This window comes from Pantherophis guttatus, chromosome 3, assembly GCF_059756535.1.
Source record: "Pantherophis guttatus breed Tessera chromosome 3, ASM5975653v1, whole genome shotgun sequence".
NCBI classification, from domain to species: domain Eukaryota; kingdom Metazoa; phylum Chordata; class Lepidosauria; order Squamata; family Colubridae; genus Pantherophis; species Pantherophis guttatus.
In genome coordinates, this window is record NC_142065.1 from 177,245,201 (window position 1) to 177,267,904 (window position 22,704).

The 22,704-nt window shown below is 38.2% G+C and overlaps 2 protein-coding genes across 18 annotated transcripts in view; one reads left to right on the top strand and one right to left on the bottom strand.

The window, feature by feature from the left end:
* Positions 1 to 100: 100 nt before the first annotated feature.
* On the bottom strand, positions 101 to 15,711 carry LOC117672838 (E3 ubiquitin-protein ligase RNF4-like). Of its 2 annotated transcripts, none has more exons than XM_034429858.3 (2): positions 15,426 to 15,711; positions 101 to 3,881 (listed from the first exon to the last, which is right to left on the bottom strand). In XM_034429858.3, exon 2 carries the CDS (start codon positions 3,832 to 3,834, stop codon positions 2,998 to 3,000), a length of 837 nt encoding a protein of 278 aa, XP_034285749.1. In that variant the 5' UTR covers positions 3,835 to 3,881; positions 15,426 to 15,711; the 3' UTR covers positions 101 to 2,997. The 2 variants fall into 2 exon arrangements, with proteins under 2 accessions (XP_034285749.1, XP_034285748.1); XM_034429857.3 differs by lacking the exon at positions 15,426 to 15,711 and adding an exon at positions 14,959 to 15,190.
* YTHDF3 (YTH N6-methyladenosine RNA binding protein F3) overlaps positions 15,162 to 22,704 on the top strand; it is a 21,752-nt gene continuing 14,209 nt past the window's right edge. For 2 of the 16 annotated variants that reach the window (XM_087890619.1, XM_034429850.3), the window contains exons 1-4: positions 15,294 to 15,589; positions 16,848 to 16,872; positions 19,459 to 19,490; positions 21,674 to 21,759. In XM_087890619.1, the coding sequence (XP_087746745.1) occupies positions 19,472 to 19,490; positions 21,674 to 21,759 (105 nt within the window). In that variant the 5' untranslated portion in view covers positions 15,294 to 15,589; positions 16,848 to 16,872; positions 19,459 to 19,471. Of the gene's footprint in view, positions 15,590 to 15,794; positions 16,367 to 16,847; positions 16,873 to 17,096; positions 17,129 to 19,458; positions 19,491 to 21,673; positions 21,760 to 22,704 lie in introns of those variants that run through there. The other 14 variants (XM_087890624.1, XM_034429855.3, XM_034429851.2 and 11 more) reach the window with 12 other exon arrangements.

A 22,704-nucleotide genomic window follows, 5' to 3' on the forward strand; every position in this document is an offset into this window, starting at 1 on the left:
TTCTTATGAAAACCTATTCCTCAATTAGCCAAGACTCTTTTTGTGGTGTGTATTTATTCAAATTATGATGCTCAGTACAATAATTGATTACAACACAGCATTCTTACCAATTTTTTTTAATAAATAGCACCTGTACTATAAATAGAACCTGGACATTAAATATCCAGATTCTCCCTATATATGTTCTTGCATAATAAATGTGTGAAAGAGTCAAGTATGTAAAAAGCTTTACTTTTATCTGTAATAAAATTTGTCTAATATACTAACACAGACATGATATAGAAACATATAAATAAAAAGCATGGATTCTACATATTTAGGATGGAAGGGAATACAGGTATTTGCCATTTTTTAAAATTATGCATATTTGTATAAATCAGTATCACCTTGAAAACAAATTCAGAATTGTGTTTAGATTTTATTTTGAAAATGCTAAAATTATAGGCTATAATGTTAATCATGTTTAACCAACATTTTTGCGCTTTCTCTTCCCTAGCAAAAAGACTATATTTGGAAGAAAATAGAAGCAAAAGCCTTCAGCATAGATTTTAATTGAGAAAGAAATAACACATCCTCTGAGGTTCATGTATGAACTACTGAACAATGGTCTAATATTACATTACAGTTTAAACCTATTTAACATGCTACAGTTGATGTGCTTGCTAACTAGCAGAACTTTCAAAAGCTAGCAATAAAATCACTCTAGACCAAGCAGACTTGAATTAATGACAAATTGTAGAATAGCAATTAACAAATTGTGCAGCTTTTTTGTTAGACAACTAGATTAATTTATTTGAATTCTGATTGTAACATATTTAATCAAAAGAAATCTGCTCAGTAGAATTCAACCTTATTTTCTTAGAGGTCTAGATTTTGGCATGGGTTACTCTAGTCATCCAGTTCACAAATATGTAAATATAGGAGACAAAAAGTGCTCCTAGATAGTGAAATTTTAACAAGTAAAACTGTATCTGAGTAATATAAAAATTATGTTGATTTCTAAACTTGTATTAGAGAATGATTTCAGTAAATGTTCTTATTGCATCTAAATGAACCAATTACATGGATTCAGTTGATTATATAGCAACCTTTAAGCATGTGGGAATTGCTCATGGATAAGCAGGCCTCTTAACTCCCAAAGGAAATTCCAAATAAGGTTTCACATTTTATGTAAATCATTCTGAAATAGCTGGTCCAAATCTGAACTGAGCCACACATTTTAGATGCTGTATACCGAAGAAATTAGGCTACTCTGTTTCAAGTAGAAGTGGTTTCAGGAGTGAATATCAATAGTTGAGAGAAAATAGTGAGAGGTGATGGGAAGTTTAGGACACAGGTGGGCAACGCTTGCTGGAACATCAGTGGTAGCTGAAAGGAGAAGATCTGGGAAAATCGGGCAAACAGGACATGCCATTCTGGAATATCAGTAAAGCTGCTGAGAGGGGAAAAATACAGACTTTTATTTATTCTTTATTAGGAGCAGCAGTGTAGAAACAGAGGAAGGGTTAATATGTACTAATCTTACCCTATTCAAATTTCATCTAAAACCTAGAATAAATAAAGCTAAAGCTGAACTGCGAAGGACCTAAGAAAGATTGCCAGAACCTCCAAAATGAAATGGTTTAGTTCTGTGTTGGAAACAAAATATTCTTTCTGATTTATACACATCTCTAATTTTTACTGCCCTAATATAAACGGATAGGGGAATCCATATCATTTTTAACATTTAAAAATGAAAAAAAAATATTCAATTGTGTATTGAAATTCCTAATACTATAGAGATTATTTCTATGTTGTGTATTCGTGATAATTTGTAAATATAGCTTTCATTTAGAAAGGTAGCTGCTAAGAAACCCTTCATGATTATACAATAAGCAAACATCATCAATATAGATAATAGAACATAAATTGTCTATCCAAGCTGCATGGCTCACTTCCTTCTGCCTATGCAGAAACTACAAGTTCTATTTTCATCAGTGTAGCATATAGCAAAAATATGAAGCTCCAAACTTAAATTCTTAATAACAAACTTACTGTTGTATTTTTCATGCTATATCATTCTAATTATTTGTTAATGGCAACCAACTAATAAGGACTTTCTTAATATTTCCAAAACACACCTATTGCATTTTGCTACTATCAATGATAGTATAAGGATTAAAAATGTTCAGTCTGCACTTCATGACTATATGAAGAGAATTGAAAGAAACATTAGAACTTCAATACACCAGGATGAAAACGTATTTACTGAAAGACAGCATTCATTATCTTCACTGTGTCAAATATATGAACTATAAGCTTCTTACGCCAGAATTCACATTTCACTTTGCCTTGTTCTGAGATGGTGATGAAGTAGGTTTCAATTTATTCTTCTGTTAAGTTAGGTGCATGTAGAAAATATTTCTTTATGATTATACTTTAGAGTCAAACATTTTCTAGTTATGGTCCTACTACAGTCTTCCAAAAAGGCTCCAAATAAAAGATTTAAACATTTAATGTTAGAAATGTGGTGCACCTTGGCTACAAAATATAGTCTTCTTGGAAATGTAGAAGTTCACGCAAAAGGTAGAATATCATCAGGAAACAAACGTGGGTTCAAATTTTTTGAGAATGAAATGCAAAAAGAAAAATGTAGGCTGCTATTACTCACATTATCATAAACATGACTTGTATTCTTGAGCAAATTAAGAGATTTTCATCCTGTCATCTGAAGTAAAAAAATGTTATCTTGAAGAGGTGTCATTTTTCAAAAACAGCATGGCAACACCATTTTGCTTTCATTGTAGCTAACTGTCCTTCAAACATCTACATACTTTGGTGGACTATAAAGCCAACTTCATATGATTAACCATTTTTTTTTTAAAAAAAGCTTACATACTAATAAAACTCCATAATGGTCTGCACGTTAACTGTTGCATCTGGGAAATTATAATATTCTATTGTTGCTGAAAATATACGTATATGAAGCATTCAGAAGAGTACAGAAGGATCTAAGTTTCATATATAAATTGGATGATACTGTTTGTAGCCAAGTTTCTTCCTACAAGTTGGGCAAGAATTAGAATTTCTTAGAGAATCCCGGAGACATTGGCTACAGAAGACATGACCACATTTTGTTGATACAATGAGCCGTCCATTCTGAATAATCTCTGAATAACCATCCATGCAAATTGGGCAACTCACAGTACCTGAACGGTGTGAACTTGGAACATCATCTTCTAATAATTCCAATTCTTTAGTTAGTGTGCTAGTTAAAATCACTTCATCTCTTGGTTCATCGTCATCACTGCTTAATATACAGCTGTCAGGGAGTTGATTTCTAAATTCTTGATTTTGTGGTTGACAAATATTTTCTTCAACAATCACAACCGAATCATTGTGTGTCAAATCAACTACTATTGGTTCTGAAGATTCACAAGTCAGGTCAACTACTTCTTCACAAGTGTTAACTTCAACATCAATTGGTTCTTGGGAAGCTGTTTCAGGACCCGTGTTCAGAACTGTGTTTCTTTTACAAGTTCCTCCACAGTGCTTTTTCTGAAACTCAGCCTTCTTCATTCTTTCACTAGAAATCAAGTTGGGAGCTGGAGCAACTACTGTCAGAAGACTATTTTCAGTGCTAGAAGAAGCTATGTTGGTACTGGAAGACTGCAAGAAGGCTACAGTAGAAGTAGATGGGGTTGAGGAGGAGAAAGAGGAGCAGGAGGGGGTAATATTGGAAGATGGTCCTACAGATTTGACCTCGAAGACTCCAGCTAGGTTTGATGGGACAAGGCCGCCTCTTTTATTTTTCCGACGCTTGGTCCCACAGCGCTTGGTATCAGCTGGGCTCATGGTTGGCTATAGGCAGGGAAAACCAAACTTCCAAATAAACAAGTAGTCTAGGAGTAAAAGAAATATATGAGTAAAACAGATGAAAGTAAAAATCCACTGCATGCGCTTCCATCTGAAGAACCACAAAACAAGGAAGAGTACTAACCATACTGTACTATGCAAATTCTTTTTAAACAACACTAATTTTCTTTGGATAGATCATCATCAACTTTATTTTTGTTATATCTGAATTATACCTTTTGACCAGGAGCAAATGTAGCATGTATTGCATGCTCTCACCCATTTACCCCATAATAACAAACCTATGAGATAGGCTGAGCTGAGAGATAGTGACTGAACCAAAGTTACTATAATAGTAGTTCCTATTATTTCCTGGAATGTAAATTGCATAAATTTATTTATTTATTTAATTTAATTTATATACAGCCCTTCTCCCGAAGGACTCAGGGCGGTGAACAGCCATAATAAAATAGTGTACAAAATAGAATTTAAAAGCAGATTAAAATAATTAAATCATAGGCCAAATTTAAAACTCTCATTTAAAACCAATTTTAAAACCCCATTAAAACCAAATTAAAACCATTTATCCTATCAGGGCGGACTTGCTGGAATAACAGGGTCTTCACTGCACGACGGAAGGCGCGGAGGTCGGGGATCCTTCGTATGTCCGGGGGCAATTCATTCCAGAAGGCAGGGCCCCCCACAGAGAAGGCTCTCCCCCGGGGGTCACCAGTCTACATTGTTTGGCTGACGGCACCCTGAGGAGGCCCTCTTTGTGTGAGCGTACTGGTCGGTGGGAGGCAATCGGTTGCAGAATGCGGTCTTGTAGATAGCCAGGTCCTAAGCCATGGAGCGCTTTAAAGGTGGTAACCAACACCTTGAAGCGCACCCAGAATACCACCGGGAGCCAGTGCAGCTCGCGCAAGAGGGGTGTTACATGGGAGCGACGGGTCGCCCCCATTATTACTCGCGCAGCCGCATTCTGGACCAGTTGGAGCCTCTGGGTGCTCCTCAAGGGGACCCCCATGTAAAGAGAGCGTTACAATAGTCCAGACGGGAAGTGACGAGGGTGTGAGTGACTGTGCGCAAGGCGTCCAGATCCAGAAAGGGGTGCAACTGGGAAATCAGGCGAACCTGATAAAAAGCCCTCCTGGCCATGGCCGTCATATGATCATCCAAAGACAGCCGTGAGTCCAGGAGGACGCCCAAGTTGTGAGCCCTCTCTGAGGGGGGTAAGATCTCATCCCCAATAGTCAGCGATGGTGTAAGCTGGCTATATTGGGACGCCGGAAACCACAGCCATTCAGTCTTGGAGGGGTTGAGTCTGAGCTTGTTCCTCCCCATCCAGATCCACACGGCCTCCAGGCAACAGAACATCACGTCAAGGGCATCATTGGGGTGGCCTGGGGTTGAAATGTACAACTGCATGTCATCGGCATACAGTTGACACTTCACCCCAAAGACACGGATGATCTTGCCCAGCGGCTTCACATAAATGTTAAACAGGAGGGGCGAGAGAACCGATCCCTGCGGCACCCCACAAGTGAGGGACCTCGAGGTCGACCTCTGCCCTCCCGTCAACACAGACTGCATACGGTCAGAGAGGAAGGAGGAGAACCACTGTAAAATGGTGCCCCCCACTCCCAACCCCTCTAGCCAACGCAGCATGATACCATGATCAATGGTATCAAAAGCCGCTGAGAGGTCTAGGAGGACCAGGACAGAGGAGCAACTCCTGTCCCGAGCCCTCCAGAGATCATCAACCAATGCGATCAATGCCGTTTCTGTGTTGTAACCCGTCCTGAAGCCCGACTGGCACGGATCTAGATAGACAGCTTCATCCAGGAATCGAGGAAGTTGTCTCGCCACCACACTCTCGACAACCTTCGCCACGAAGCGAAGGTTGGAGACAGGACGATAATTAGCTAAAACAGCTGGGTCCAGAGAAGGCTTCTTGAGGAGGGGCTTCACCACCGCCTCTTTCAGGGCGGCGGGGAAGACACCCTCACCCAGCGAAGTGTTGGTAATCTCCTGAAACCAGCCTCATATAACCTCCCGGGAGGCCAGTACCAACGAGGAGGGACACGGGTCCAGTAAACATGTGGTAGCGTTAAGCCTCCCCAAAATCCTGTCCATGTCCTCAGGAGTCACAGGGTCAAATTCGTCCCAGATAACAGTCTCAAGACTTGCCTCCATCATCCCATCCGAAACTATCCAATCAGAGTCCAGGCCATGCCGAATCTGAGCAATTTTATCATGCAGATATTGCCCAAAATCCTCAGCTCTACCCTGCAAGGGGTCCTCCCTCGTTCCCACCTGGAGTAGAGAGCGGGTCACCCTGAACAGGGCGGCTGGGCGGTTCTCTGCAGATGCAATAAGAGTGGAAAAATAGTTAGATTTCGCCACTTTTATTGCCACTAGGTAGGTCTCGATATAAGTCTGATTTGGCACGGCTGGTCCTCCAGTCACACTCTAGGCGTCTTTTCCAGCGCTTCATCTCTCTCAGCTCCTCGGAGAACCAAGGAGCCAATTGAGAACAGCACCGGGTCAGAGGCCGCAAAGGTGCGACGCGGTCCAAGGCTCCGGCAGCCGCCCTATCCCAGACAGCCGCTAGCTCCTCAGCCGAGCCGTGAGTCAGAGCCTCTGGGAATGGCCCAAGCTCCATCAGGAACCTCTCGGGGTCCATACGGCACCTGTGACGGAACCACCTGGTCGGTTCCGTCTCCCTGCGGCGAGGGGGAGCGGTACGAAAGTCCAGCTGAAGGAGCGAATGATCTGTCCATGACAAGAGCTTGATGACTAGATCCCCTATTGTGAGATCATTCAGCCACTGACCAGAGACAAAAATCAAGTCTAGCATGTGTCCCCCTATATGGGTAGGGTCATGAACTAACTGGGTCAGGTCCATGGCCATCATGGAAGCCATGAACTCCCGAGCCGCTTCCGACGTTTCACCGACGGATGGCAGGTTGAAATCCCCCATGACCATAAGCCTGGGGGTATCCACCACCACCCCGGCTATTATGTCGAGCAGCTCAGGCAGGGCAGCTGCCACGCGGCAGGGAGCCAGGTACGTGGTCAGCAAACCCATCTGCACCCCATGACCCCACTTCACAAAGAGGGACTCACAGCCAGCTATCTGAGGAACAGTGGCCTCCCTTGGACTAAGACTTTCTTTATTAATCACCGCTACCCCTCCGCCACTCCCCTGGGCCCTCGGCTGATGAAATGCATGGAAGCCTGGTGGGCACATCTCCACGAGGGGAACCCCCCCTCGTGGCCCAGCCAGGTCTCCGTGATCTTGGCCAGGTCCGCACCCCCCTCTTGAACTAAATCATGAATGAGGGGGGCTTTATTAGTCGCAGACCTGGCATTGCACAACAACAACTGAAGGCCCGGGCCCTGAGACTCTGCACAACCTGGAATACAAGAAGCACCTTGGGGGCCGAAGCATGCCACCGCTCACAACCAGCAAGTGTGCACTTGATACGGCCCCCTGTGCCCGCCATATCTGCCCCTCCCACCGTTTTGATAGAATGGCCCTTCATCTCGTCCCCCGGCTCCCTATCTAACCCCCCTCCCTCTCTCTTCCCGCCATGACCCTCAGACCCACTCTGCCGCTCTGTGGTTCTACAGACCCCCCCCAGGTCCTTCCCACCCCTTCCTAAGACCCCGTAAAAACTTTGTATAAGTATTAATCAAAAATCCCCTCAGTCTCCTTTTTGCTGCATGCCATTTTTGCTGCATGCAAGCACTTTTTGCTGCATGCAAGCACTCAGGCAACATAAATATATTTGTTGCCTGAGTGCTTACCTAAATAAGCTTATGTTTAAAGTAGGCTTATTTTCTCAGTGAGTCAACAGTACATAAAGTTGAAAGTCTGCAGATTTATCAACATAAAACTACGTAAGTCTCCAATAGATCTATATTTAACAAGAGCCAGAGTAGAAGCAGAATGTTCATATTTATTTAGCATTCTGTCTAAAGAATTGTTTATATTTCACTTTACTGAAAAAATAGCAAGCAGAATATCTATACAAATTCTGCAAATAATGTTTATAGAAATTCTAAAGTATTACAAAAACTAAATTATGTAATACCTATATTCAAAAGGTAAAAGTTCAATGAAAAAAGGATTTATAGGACTACTCCAGCAAGTGTAAAGGAGTGAATTTTGAATTGATATAAGATTTGCCCAGTGGTGGGGTTCAAGTAATTTAACAACCGGTTCTCGGCCCAAATATTTCTTCCAACCACCAATTTGCCAAACTGCTCTGAAAGTTAACAACCGGTTCTTCTGAAGTGGTGCGAACTGGCTGAATCCCACCACTGGATTTGCCTAAGAACAAAATTATTCTAGAACAGGGCTGTCAAGCTCGCAGCCTGTGGCCTGGATGCGTCACATGCTGGCCAAGCCCATGTCCGATTTAGCGAAGGGGAAAAAAAATTGCGGTACATCATGTGACGCCACAAGTTTGACATCCCTATTCTAGATATATCAGCAAGTTGAGAGCGAAATTTATCTAGAGGCCAAGCCATTGGACTATAAGTGGTGAAGTCCAGCTTCTAGTCCTGCCCTACATACCAGAAGCCAGCTGGGTGACTTCAGACCAGTCACTTCCTCTCAGCCCTAGTAGAGAAGGCAACTTTCAAAAATGTTGCCAACAAAGGAATAAAAATTAACTCAAAGGCTTTCCCCACTTCAAACCCAACTAGTAGCAGAGGTTCTTAAAAATTCCAATTTAGTATTTCCCTAAACTATTGAAAAGCCAATGTAGGCTTTTACATGTTATTAACTATTGTGAAACTAATTAGTTAGCTGAAATATATATCTAGTTAACTACTATGGTATCTATAATATGTACTATAACTAGTATAACTAAATCAAAATCATCACAATTACAACTAATTCAAGTTCAAAGATCAAATGCAGTCATCAAATCCAGACAGGATGACTAGAATTGTGAAACTGGAACAAGGTTATCCCAGTTCAACACTCTGTTCAGTCCAAGAACCCAAATTACAGGAAATCCAACATGTCCACCTTTTATTTGAATTCATTCAGTGAAGGGGGGACACTACCTCTGAATAATTGATCTGCTTATTGTCAAAAATGATTTTGTTAAGAAATCTTATATTAAACCAGATTCAGATGAAAGTACTAACTCAGTACTTTCATTCAGATGAAAGTACTAAATTAAAAGCAAAAAATCCTCAACTTTCTGTAGAATTGGCTACAATGTGTGCTCTCATGTTTATCTATTTATAAATATTAACAGAATGTCCTATAACTTACAAATAATTAACAGATTAGATATTTACATTAATTTAATGTTTTTATACTACTTCATTGCTTAAGCTAAAATTTACTTTAGTAATCAAGAAAAATTAACTGGGACTTTTTGTTGCTTTCATTTGATAGATCATTAGATTTGGAAATACAGCATTCCCACCACTAAAGAAGTGCAAGACAATCAGCTAGATAACAACTGGCACATGAAACTGGACAAATTCTTTATAATCTTTATAATTCTATACACTAATTTATCAAAACTAAAATATATCTTCAGTAAATTCTCCTTTGGTAGCAGATGTAGCCGTCAGCTGTCCTAAAGGAAAAATGAAAGTAGAGGCATATTCTCTGTATCAGATACAATTTTTGCAGCAGTTAGAAAAGAATGTGATGCAGATCTAGATAAACCAGTGGTTCTCAACCTTTTCTTCATCATGGACCCTCCCTTTAAATACCCTTTGTGGCCATGGATCTCTAAGACTTAAGATTTAAATAATAACATTTCTTCAAGCCTTTGTGGATTCCCTATGATGACATCACAGCCTCTTCCAGGGCTCTGCACACCACAGGTTGAGAACTACTGAACAACAGCATAGCATTCAACAGGAATCATGAATCAATCTAAAATTCTTAAATTACTATTGTTAAAAGATCAGCACATTTTTTTACTCCAAGAATACTTTCATTTTCTGTTTGTGACAATAAAATTACTTAAAAAGGAAATTGTAAAACACTTAAAGGCAATTGTGAGCTACTCATAATGTAGGACAGCTGCCTCAGAAACAGAAGCAAATACTAATTTGTTGTATCTGCTATCTCTTATTATGACTGTTTTCAATTACTTCCAAACCGTGTTGTCCTGATTTGAGTATACCATAATGTTTTCCACCATCTAGTTTTGTTTTCATTAACCAACAGGCAAAATATCCATAATGGTTTGCAGCAGGAGTCAGGTGGGGATGGAGGGTAGATTTTGATTTTATAATTCTACATGGATTTTTAGGCTAGTTTTCCCTTCCTAGTATATCTTATTTGCACAGCATACGAATTAAAATAGAAATATACTGGAAAGACACAAGGATAGAATAGCCCCAGAAATGAGGGAGACAGATTCAGCCATGATGGTAATCAGTAATTGTATTAATGCAATTAATACATTGCATTAAACATGCAAGGTACCTTGCTTAAGAATTAGATCTCTTGCTTAGAACATGAGAGTGGCAGGATGAGAAGAACAAAATAGACAAATACAGGGAAATGGACAAAAGTATCCCCTCCATGGGCAAAAAGAAAAAAAAAGCAGAAAACTTAAAATAGGAGGAGAAATTAGGGTACAGACCAAAATACAATAGTAGAAATGAAATAATTGCTTTGGCAAATGAAGGGGCTAATAAATTAACTAAATAAGTAAATAAAAATGTATATCTATAATTTACTATAGAATTAAAAAGAACATTTTAACCTTGGTCATGGCGATTTTTACCTCGACCAAATTCTTTACTATAAAAACTTGAGTTAGAGGCTCCTTTTTGTTGCTATCAGTCATCTACATTAGTTTTAATTTTATATCATTCTGTTAAGATGTATGAATCAAATCCAATGAATCGGAATAGTAGGACATTTTCATTTCTTTAACACACATACCCTACCAGGGTTTAAATTAGGGAAATGTGTGTGCGAGGGGGAGTAGGGTGAAATTTAATATTAAGGTTAGCTGAAGTTAGTTAACAAATCTGTATGTGTTCCTTGTAATCAATCTATATTAACTTGGTTTAAAGCAGTGAATGCATAAAGATATGATGGTGATCATAACATTTGTAAAGAAAGAACTTATTTTTCTCAGCCTGCTTATATAAGAAATTCTACCATCTACCTTTAATTTAACTGAAATAATTTCTTCCAAGATAATTGAGAAACCTTTTAAAGCTAGTGCAAGGTGATTATTTACTGATTAGTCTTGAAGCTACCCAAGAACTGAGACAGTGACATAAGATTGCTATATACTGTATTTTTCGGACTAGAAGACACACCTAGCTTTTGGGGAGGAAAACAAGAAAAAAAAATCTGCCTCTGCCACCAGCAATTTGCCTCCTTGCAACAAACAGTCAGCTTCAGCACAGCCTGTTTTAACATAAGCAGCTAATTGGTAGTTGGATCGGCGTGCCAGAATATCGACGATCAGCTGTTCCAGGCTGCGGGGATCACCACCGTCATCTATTGCCACCTCCACATGCCCCGTTTTTGGCCCGTTCCAGGCAGTGGTGGTTGTGCGGAAAACAGGATGCGCGGAGGCCGAAAATGGGGCACATAGAGGCAACACTGACTCCCGCAGCCTGGAACAGCTGATTGTTGGTATTCTGGGAGGCCGATCGAACCGCCAATCAGGTGCTCCTGCTAAATCAGGCTGTGCTGAAGCTCACCAGGCTGTTTGCTGCAAGGAGGCAAATTGTTGGGAGGCAGAGGCTGAAGGGTTGGGGCTGGCGGGTGGGCGGGGTTTTGGCAATATTCACTTGTAAGATGCACAGACATTTCCACCCACTTTTTTTTGGGGGGGGGGGAAGTGCGTCTTATAGTCCGAAAAATACGGTTATTGATAATACTCATACTTCCATTCAATTGTATCCAATTCTCAGATTCTGCCTAGATAAGTCCCTCAGTTTTCTTGGCAAGGTTTTTTTTAGAAGTGGTCTGCCACTGCCCCCTTCCATAGGCTGAGAGAAAATAAATGGCTCAAGGTCAGTCAGCTGCTTTTTTCCTAATGTGGAATTAGAACTCAGTCTCCCCGATACCTTAACATCAAACTGGCTCTCATAATAACCCTCTATGCAAATTCTTTAGGACAATAGCCACTGACTACCTCCGTCTATTTCCTAGGAAATAAAAATCCTCAGCTCCATAGATTCAGAGAAAAGTACTTTTACTAGGAACGAACTGAAAGCAAGAAATTCCAGGCAAAGGACGCCCGAGAAAACATCAACTTGAAAAGAACTGTACAGCCCAACCCCCTTGTAGCTAGGCAACCAGAGGCTACTGCATACCAGAGCCAGCAGATATGGCCTTGGAGAGATAAGCGAACTCCAGGCCATAGTTGCAAAGCTGTAATGAAAATCTCTCCCCCCTTTTCTAAAGCATCAGGATAGCTGATATACCCATTTAGAACACTTAGTGTTTCTACTCCCTTTAGAATTTTGATTTTATTTAAATGGAGATTTTCTATTTTGCTTCACTAGCTTATGTCTCTTAAGCTATTTATTGCTTTGTATTTTATGCCTACTATACTTAACATTTGATCTTAATGGCAGACTCCTGGTGAAAATGAGAAACCAAGTCACAAGAGAGAAAGTATTATCCTAAAAAATGATGTTATCTGAAATCTGTGCAACTCTCCTGAGCAGCACCTGGAGATGCTATGGTATGGAAAGGCAAGCATGCTTTTTCTTGGTCTAAAACAGCACAGCAGTCATTTTGTTTTTTAAACCAGCATAAAAACAGCAGAATTGCCTAAAGAGCCTTCCCCTTACAATGGCTAGTATTTATGTGGGGTTCAGTGGTTAGAATGCAGTATTACAAGCTAATTCTGCTGACTAATTCTCACTGGCTCAAGATTGACTCAGCCTTTTGAGGTCAGTAAAATGAGGACCCAGACTGTTAGGGTAATATGCTGATTCTGTAAACCACTTAAAGAGGACTGTGAAGCACTGTATAAGTCTAAGTACTAAGTGCTATTTTTCTACCTAAAGAACCATTCAATTTGATGGGAGACAAGTATATCCATTAAAAATTGTTATTTTTTGGAATAATTAGAATGTAATTCTATGTATTTCTTCCATTGGTTATCTCTCATCAATATATTATCTAGGTGTTTACTTTTGTTCCAGATTTCATCCTATTTGCTTCAAAAACAAATTAAAAAAAGCATTTATAGTTTATCATTCTGCTTCCAGTTAATAGTCATTGTACTGTCAACAATTTACTGTGCAGTAAACTTGAAGGATGTAAGATAATGATTTTATCTTGGAATGCCATTTGGTTTCTTCTATGATGTCTAGATGGCCTTGCCCTTTCTGTTTAGTACAAGAAGTCCTCGACTTAAGATCACAACTGAGCCTGAAACAAAATAATTAAGTAAACTTTGCCCCATTTTACCACTTTCTTGCCACAATTGTTAAGTAAATCACTGCAGCTGTTAAGTTAGTAACACAGTTCTTAATTGAATCTGGCTTTCCCGCTAACTTTGCTTGTCAGAATGTCACAAAAAATAATCACATGGCCCTGGGACACTGCAACCTCATAAATACATGCCAGTTGACAAGCATCCAAATGTTTATCACATGATCATGGGTATGCTGTAACAGCTGTAAGTATAAAAAACCACCATATAACTTTTTTCAATACACCTGTAATGCTGAATGGCCACTAAAATTGTTGTAAATTGAGGACTACCTGTATTACCAGTAGGCAAAGAAGCATTCGTAATGGAAAAAGTGGAACAATTTCATTTACATATGGAGATTCATTTTTAAAATTGTTTTGTACCCCTGATGAACATTTGTAGACTAGGACTTATTTTGTGGTCGTTTTTAAGTTTTACTTTCCACCGTTTCAAATGTCTAGTTTCTCTGTTTAAAATTACTGGCCGTTTTTAAAAGTAATTTAAGTAATTTTTGGTCTATTGCTTATGAGTGTTCTGGAATAGTAAAATAATTATTTTAAAAATAAATAGCAACAATCTGGTGATTTCAGGCTACGTTAATAGTGCTAATAGTCTCCTAAATATTTTAGTAAAGCTGTCCTTTTCTCTAAGCTGTAGAAAGCCTGGAAATGTTGCTGCTAAACAAGGGGATGGAGGTGGAGAGAGAAATGGGTAAAAAGGGAATTCAGAAAACAAAAGTACTAATGACAGTAAAGGTGAGATTATAAATACGATCGTCAATTAATAAATACTGAGGTTTGCCTCCCAAAATCCAAAACATATCTTCAATCGCTCCAACAGGTCATCTGACTTCGCTTCTAAAATAATGAGTAATAAAGCAAAACAAATTTAACATATACCAAAGCAATGATGAGCTTAAAGAGGAAAATAAAACTGATATTCTCAGAAAAAAAGGTTAAAAATGCAAATGGAAACAGAGCCAAACCCTTATTTTTTTCGATGCAATGTCATAGCTCAGCAATAAAAATTAAATCCCCAAATAAATGACTCGTGAAATCCAGTTCTCCATTAATCTATGAATAACTAATAATGCTAGTAGTGAAGGAGAAGACAGTATTCATGCAAATATTTACTAACCGCTTCCTGCCTCCTGAACTACAGCGAGTAAGTACCTCCCTTCCATTAAGCCTAAATTAGAGGGCCTCGGAGGAGTTCAGACAAAGCCTGTTTTTAAGATCCTGGCCATCCGCCCTAATCCCAACTCCATCATCAATCTGTCCAAATGTCTCTTTTGTCACAGAATCCGTTTTGGGAAGAAGCCTCTGCGGGGTCTCCTGTTCTCACATTCATGTCCTCCGTACCTCGCATCCAGGCTCTTTCGTCCGATCTCCTTTAAACAATGGGAGACGGGCCAGAAAAGGCTCGGAATACAAAGCAAGGGCACACCTTCCTTCCCCACCTTCCCAAACGTCCTTTGTCCCGTTTCGGTCTTTCTGTGAAGGGCCGCTTCGAAGTCCACAGCCCATCCCAGACGGGTCATAATCACAACCGGGACAATGGAATCCCCTAACCGAATAACGCACCCTTTTCTCAAAGGCGACACCGCCACCGGCCAGGAAGCTGTACGGCTCCAACCCTTCAACCACACCCTGAGAAAGAGCCCTTGTTTTATACGCACCACGGGCCGCTGGCGAAGCAGAGGAAGGCCGTAGCGGCCCTTCTTCCCAACAGGCACCCTCCGAAAAGCAACTGCCCAGCTCCTGCCAGCCTCGCAGACTGCTCAAAACCCGAAACGCTAGGATCACTTCCTCCTCCGCCCTCAGCCAGCTCTTACTGCGCCTGCGCCAGCGGCCCGTTCCCCTTAAGAGGCGCCGCCTCTATACTGGCCCTCGAGCGCGCCTTTGGCGCACGCGCGAAGATTCGCTCCCTGTTACTTTTTTTTTCCCCCACGTGACTTGAAGCGGAAAAGGAAAGGGAAAGGTCAGACGGCGACGTCGTCAGCGAAGGGGGGAAGAGCGGAAGGTCAGGGTGCCGCGGAGCGGAAGTAGGAGCCGGAGCGCGTCCGCCATTGTGGGAAAGCCCGGAGCCCGGAGTAGAGGTGGGAAGTCGTGCTGCGTCCGGCGGGTGGCTTTGGGAGGCACTGACCAGGACAGGAGGGTCCGGGCTGCGGAGACAATCAGCCAGCGGCGGAGGGGAGGCGGAAACAGCGACCACGACGACCTGAGGGAGAGAAGGAGGAGGCCCAAGCGGAGCGGGGTGAGGGGGATTGCGGCTCCCCGTGAAGAATGTCAGCCACCAGCGTCGACCAGGTACCGCCTTCTCGCGGCTTCGTGGTTCCCGAATGGAGGATCCCCTCGTCCCGCCTTCCTTCCGTTGGTCATAGCGGGGATCCGAGCCCGCTACATCCGAGACCGTGGGACTCCTCCCCTGCTCCCAGGACCGCCCCTTCTGCAGGCCTGGAGGCCGCTCGGCCTGGGGCCTTCCCTGCCGAGGCTCAACGATTCCATTGGTTGTATTCACGGGAGGGCAACTTATTCGCTAGGTCTCCTAAAATCTACGAGCTCCGGCCCTTGCCGTGTTCGGCGCTGGCCTCTGGCTAAACGTTCTGCCCTCGCTGACTGTAGTTGGACGTGGCTCTTGAGGAATTCGCAGTAGTCGTTGCCGTTTGTTCTCCATTATACAGTGTTTTCTGCTGGCCTTTTGTTGCCGCGCTTCTTTTCTTCTCTCCCTGCTCCCCCTCCCCCCCCACAATATTTATTTTTCTTGCTCTTTTGTCGCCTTAGGGTGATACTGCTATATTTTCAGATAGTGTGGTTTTGTTTAATGCAGTGCTATATTTTTCATACACTGTTTTTTTTTTTTGCTTGCTTTATTTTTTCCTTTCCTAGTTTTGCTGTTTTCATCCTTACGTGCTTTTAACATTCCACCTTCTTATCTTTATGGGGGCTGTTGTGCTCTTTGCAACCATCTAATGAACTACTTCTCTCTCCCTCTGTGTACACATTAAACCTTTTTCAAAGATAATCGATACTGGAGGTCTGTAGTGAACAGCCAATTTAATAGACATCAAAATCAGGCACATCAGAGTCAGTATAACAATCTCAAATTTGAATTTTCACTTTTGAAAAATACTTTAGTATTGGCCAAAGTTAGGGAAGTATAGATTTTTCTGCATTGATTTTATGTTTCACCAATATAAGAAAATTATTGCAATTCCAAAGTCACTAAGTCTAATGGGATAGAGGAGAAAAACAGGAATAATATACAGTGGAGTGTTTATAATGTTATCACAGTGGAATGTTAATTTTTAGCTATGCTTTAATGATAAATCTAATGCTTAAGTAAAAGGTTCTAATAGTTTTATTTCTTATTGCTTGTGCCAATAGTGTACTTTTATGTTTAAATATTAAACTATTATGTATCTTTTAAAGTGTATAGTTCTTGTGATATTCCACATACTCATTTAGAATTCCATTAGATGCTTAGGTCTTAGTATTTACTGTTTTTAAAATAAGATGAGTTATTTTAGATATTTAATTTATTGTTATTTTATTTCATTGCTAACAGAGACCTAAAGGACAGGGAAATAAAGGTAAGATGATTTTTCTTTTCTTACAATCCCAGTTAATCAGTATAATTATTTAATTAATCTGAAAAAAGTCTATAGGGACTGAGGATATTCATTTGTTTGACAACTTTTATTGATATAGTAAATGATTCATTAGGCTACACAATAAAATTCTGCAATTTTGTTTGCATTTCTAATAAACTTGAATTACCTGAATGTTTTACAATTTTATTTATTTCTGCCATCAGAACAAATAGGACTAATCAACTGTTCAAATGACGTAGGTTCTTTATTATTTTATTTTGCAATTGATTTTCCAGTTCAGATATTAAGTGTCTTAGGTTTGGTTAATTACATATTTTTGCAGTTCATTTTGGCATCTAAATGTTTATTTTAGATGCTAAGATGAATTAAATTAATTTAAGGAAGTTCATAAAAAAAATTCATTTCCTTTTCATTCCATTCCTTGAAAGCTCAGGAAGAAGGCCTTTAGAGTTGAGGTAGAGTTTTTAAATTTCAAAAAAAGTAGGAAGCGTAGCCTGGATACATAGGCTGGCTTTCTGCTTGGTTTGGACATTTTTCTCCAGCATCCCCTTTATGTATTGATCGGGATATATCTAAAGTTGACTGTTTTGAGGAAGAATGATGGAGTTTTTGTAATTTCAGGGAGAAAATAGAATGGGAAAGCTGTTTAAATCTATTTTTGAAGCTAACTTAGTTAAAAACTTTTGTTTTTAAAAATAGCATTAAAAATAGCATCCACTTCTCTGGTGATTTGGTACAGTTGTCAATTTGCTTTGTGATAGCTTAAGTAAACCATTTTTTGTTCTTTTTATTTATTTGTGGATGGCCACTGTCAACTTTTATCCTTGAATTCTAGTAACTAATGCAGTGCATGGGTTTGGCCTTGTGTAGATAAGGAAGCTGTACAAGGCTAGAAAAACCTTGCATAAACATCTAAGATTATATTCACAGTGTACTGTGTCAACCAAAACTGTGTGATATAAGTGTCTACATCATTGAAATGATAAATTCCAACAGAATATGTTATCTGTGACATTTCTTACAGTTCTTTACCAATAGTTCTTTAGAGCTATTAAACTTGATAGCATCCATCAAAATGAAACACTTTCAAGTTTGAAGGATGAAACAAAATTATTGTGATACCCTTTTTATGGAATACATTCAGTCATCTCAGTTTGGCTTATTTCTCAGCATAAGGATATATAAATGTATTGTTTAAACATTTCCACATCTGAGAAGTTTACAGAAATAATTTATATAAATTCCCTATAGTCCATTCTTCTTGTTTTAAAGATTATTCCCCAAGGATGTACATAAATTTAAAAAACACCACAAAACTGTAAAAAAAACCCTCATTAAAATAGCATCAAATAGTAAGAAAGACGTGATGCCTAAAGGTATTATGAAATATTAGACAGTTGAAAGTTTTATAAATTTATGCAAAAGATACATATACTGATAGTATTTTAGGTAATATTTTGGATATGCATTAAACTATATGGATTGAGGCAATGAATTGAAAGCAAAGCTGTGTATTTTGTCTTTTCAGACACTGGTAATTGAACTGAATAAATTAAAACACTGTTAGTAATATGGTTATACACAATTTATAATATCATAAATTAAGATGGCAACTAGTAATGTTCTAGTTTTAATCATTCATGGTTTATGATAAGATCTTGGCAGTTTATTATTATAGCTCTGAACATATGTGTACAGCTCATTTACAAGTAAAAGACCTAAATATATTAAAATGAGTTACTAGTTTCATTATACTTTATATAATTATTTGTTTTTAATAATTGATAAAATATATCTATAGAATCAATGTCAGATTGCTTATATTAGAATTTTTAATAAAATCCTAGAATGTCTGTTACTCTGATATTGCATTGCACAGAACATTTTGTTTTAATTTTTAAAATAAATTGCTAATAGAAATAAAACCCATTATTTATTTAGTATTTATTCAGTTTATAAGCCACTTCAATTATTGAGGCAACTATGGTTGATTACAATATATTAAAGCAATAAACCAAGGAGCAAACAAGATTTTTTTTAATTATATTTTTTTACTGTATTATGGAAAGAAATACCAAGAACTAAGGAATACTCTGTATTCATTTGTATTTGTAGTTCTTTTAAATTACTTTTAAATAGCCATGACTGAACTTCATGATGATAGACAAAATGTCTTTCAGTGAAACAGGGTGCCACACCTTTACATTCTATATATATTCATTTTATCGCTGAATATTATATTGAATTAATAGTAATTGTGCAAACTTTGTGGTTTAGATTTTTAACAGCTAAATTTCGGTTAGGGAGTAAATTAGTCAGACTTGTAATATTTTTTGTTCAAATTTTTTTCTGAGACATATCTATTATTGATTTGATATTTTTAAAAAATATGTTTTAGTTCTTATGAGCTAGTAGCATATGTTCTATGGCATAGTTGATTTCCTGTTAAGGTGAATCGTAGGATAAACTGCTTTGTCTTTCTCTGAAATACTTGGTAGAGAATTTTGCCTTTCTCTAAAAATTGTATCGCACATTTACATCTTTTTCTTTTGCTTACTCTGTCAGATATTCTATTAGAATGAATTGTACCAATTTTGGTATGTACTTGTTTTGAATATTATTAATTTTAAAGTTAGTGTTTGCACTTGCAATATTATATGACTTACATTTTTGGCTTGTGGTTTTTAACAAGCCCAATTGTTTTTTCCTCTCAGTACAGGAGGGGTGCAAAGGGATGTAAATCATGTTAAAAGATTCAATGTTTTGAGCAGAGAAAAAACTTTTAGGCTGTAGTTTACAAAAAATATGTGTAGAAACAATTTAAGAAAAAAGATCTAATGAAGAAAATATGAAATTAAAAGTATGTTAGAAGTAGAATTTTAAAGAAACCAATAACATGAAAATGTGATACTTGAGTGTCATGTAGGACTGCAATAAAGCTTATTGTGGAATCTTTGGTGTTCTCTGAGCTTGGTTGTTTGCTTGCAGTTGTTTCATTACCCAGTTAGGTAACACCATCAGTGCACTAGGTACTGGCACTGATGATTTTACCTGGTCGAGTAACAAAACATCTGCAAACAAACAACCAAGCTCAGAGAGCATTAAGGACTCCACAGTTCAACCCTGAGCTACAGATATTCTCTTGATATCTGTATTTATATCTATTTTGCAACCCAAATTTTAGACACATTTTTCTCTTCTCCAAAATTGGCTATTTGTGACAGAAAAGAGAATACTTATTAGTGATGTATATTAAATGAATGAGTAACTATTACAGACCACCAAGCTTATCAAAACGAAAGGTGAGATATGTTGGATATATAGCTGAACAATCCGCTTTCAATAGAATATTAGAGCAGAGTATAAATCTGTTAGCGTAATTATTGTAATATGGGGACACAGTACCTAATCTGTAAACTAGATGCTCAGTTGAGTGGTTAGAGTTATATATTTGTGAGCTGTTTTATTGGCAAGTTAAATTGTAAACCTTAATATCCATTCTGGTTACCAGGAATGCAGAGTATAAACACTACCTTTTGAAAACATTTTTTTCCTTAATTTTAAGATTCAAATTAAAACGTTCTAAGTTTTATATAAGGATTTGGCAGATTGCTATCTAATCCCTACCTATACCTTTAGTGTGCATCCAGTGTAATCTCACTTCTTAAAAAAATTCATTGCTGCTTGTTGCTAGAAGTGGAAACCAAATAGAACACTTGGAAATATTGAGAATATACGGTATATATGTCTTGAAATTTTTGCTTATGCATTGTGATATCTTTATAGAGAACAGACAGACATGGAACAATACACAGACAGAGTATTAAAGCCACATTTGTAGGACTAGTTCCTTTTATATTATCGTTTTTATTGGTTGAAATTCATTGGTATTTGCTTTTTAAAAAAATCAATTTTTGTCATATACCTGAAATCTGGTTAAAAAGCTACATTTGAAGTAATATATAGGAAATACGGCCATTTGTCCATCTCAGTCAATATTGTATCACTGAATTTCAATCAGGAATTTTACATAGTGATTGTGTGATTGAGTCTGAGATTACTTAATGTATAAAACAAGTAGAAATAACATTTAATACAAGCATTTTCAGATTTCATTTTTGAAATAAACTTATTGTAGATATATGTCGGGATGTCACTACTAGAAAGAGAATTTTAACAGCAAAGCTGGACATTTTGTGGTTATTCAATCTAATTCAGTATAGAAAAATTAAATTGGCTGCTTTCAGTATGCCATTCATCTATTCTCTCTCTTACGAACTTAAGGGAAAAAATTGCTGTCATGGTATACTATACAAGGTAATTAGATAACTTAATATACATATAAGGTGATGTATAACACTAAACAGTGTTTAGTTAAAGACCAGATCAGTCCTGTATTTGCACTTCTGTATGAATCCATTGAAGTTCTCTTGTTCTGATGTACATACTTCTCCAAATTAGTTTGTTTTCATTAGGGCCTTCTTACAAATAATATTTCAGGCTTACTTTTTTTTCTTGCTTTATATTCTGATCTGTGGCCATAGAAAGTGTAAAGCTCACCCTTCATCTTCTATTTATGTAATATTTTCCCATTTTCATCTCTCTTCTGGATGATCCTGTAATAACACAGTGCCAACCCTTTGTGGCTTTTTGATTTAAGGATTCTACAATACATGCATGTTACCTGTTATGATTTACCTTAAAATGTTATGATTTCCATTAGATGTTCACAATCACGCACAATACTTTTATGTTATTTCTAATTTTAGTTGCATTTCAGTTTCAGTGCAAAACGGTTCGATTCATCAAAAGGATGCAGTAAATGATGATGATTTTGAGCCATATCTGAGTAGCCAGACAAATCAGGCAAGTATTTACAAAATTATCACATATTCTTGGTACTCTGTAATAAGAATAAAGTAGATTGCTTTAATTATGCAATAACAATAAAATACAACCTTTCAAAGATTTCATATCCCATTTACTTATAAAACATTGCTGCCTTTGGAATATGCCAATGAGTTAATTTTCTTTTTCCTTAAATTCTTTTGCTTAGGATCTAAATATGAAGGGCATAGCTTGCAGTGGATATAGATGGGAAACAAGCTTAGTTAATATGCATTTCTTGTGGTCATTTTCATTCATTTAATGCTCTAAGCAGAAGATGCATTTTTAAAGTTATACATTCTATTTTTAAAGAACATAATTAAATTAGATTTTTTTAATGAAAAATAAAAACAATGGGGGGGGGAATCCCCCTAATAATCCTTGCCTTATTAACCAGAGCTGTCTGGTCTTAATTAATCTCATGGGGTACTTCTGTTATTTTCTTCTTGCTCTAAAATGGTGGTTATTTAACAAAGGCCATAGGCAAAGTTAAGGATAATGAACCAGGATTTGCATATGTATCTGTTTAGTTATTCTATTCTAGCTCAACCCTATTGTCTTAGAAGTTTCACTGATATAGAATTTTTTTCTCTCAAGCAGCTGCAAAGAATTAACTTAAGGCCCTGTTTTTTCCATGAAAAACTCTTAATTTACTTCTACTGAAGTTCTGGATGTTTCAGTGTGGCCGAAGTCAAGGAAGTTATTTTCATCCAGGTTTGCCTAAGGCAGTGAGGGAACAAAACTATATATGTACAATAGAGAATGTGATGGCATTATTCTCTGGATGTCTTTTTCAACTGAATGGCCTTGTAACTACCTACTTAATGATACACCATTGCTGTGATTGTCTCCACTGCCTTCTGTAACTTCCAGCTTGGGGTTGCAGTTTGATTGCTTATTATTGCTAGTTGAACAACATAGCAA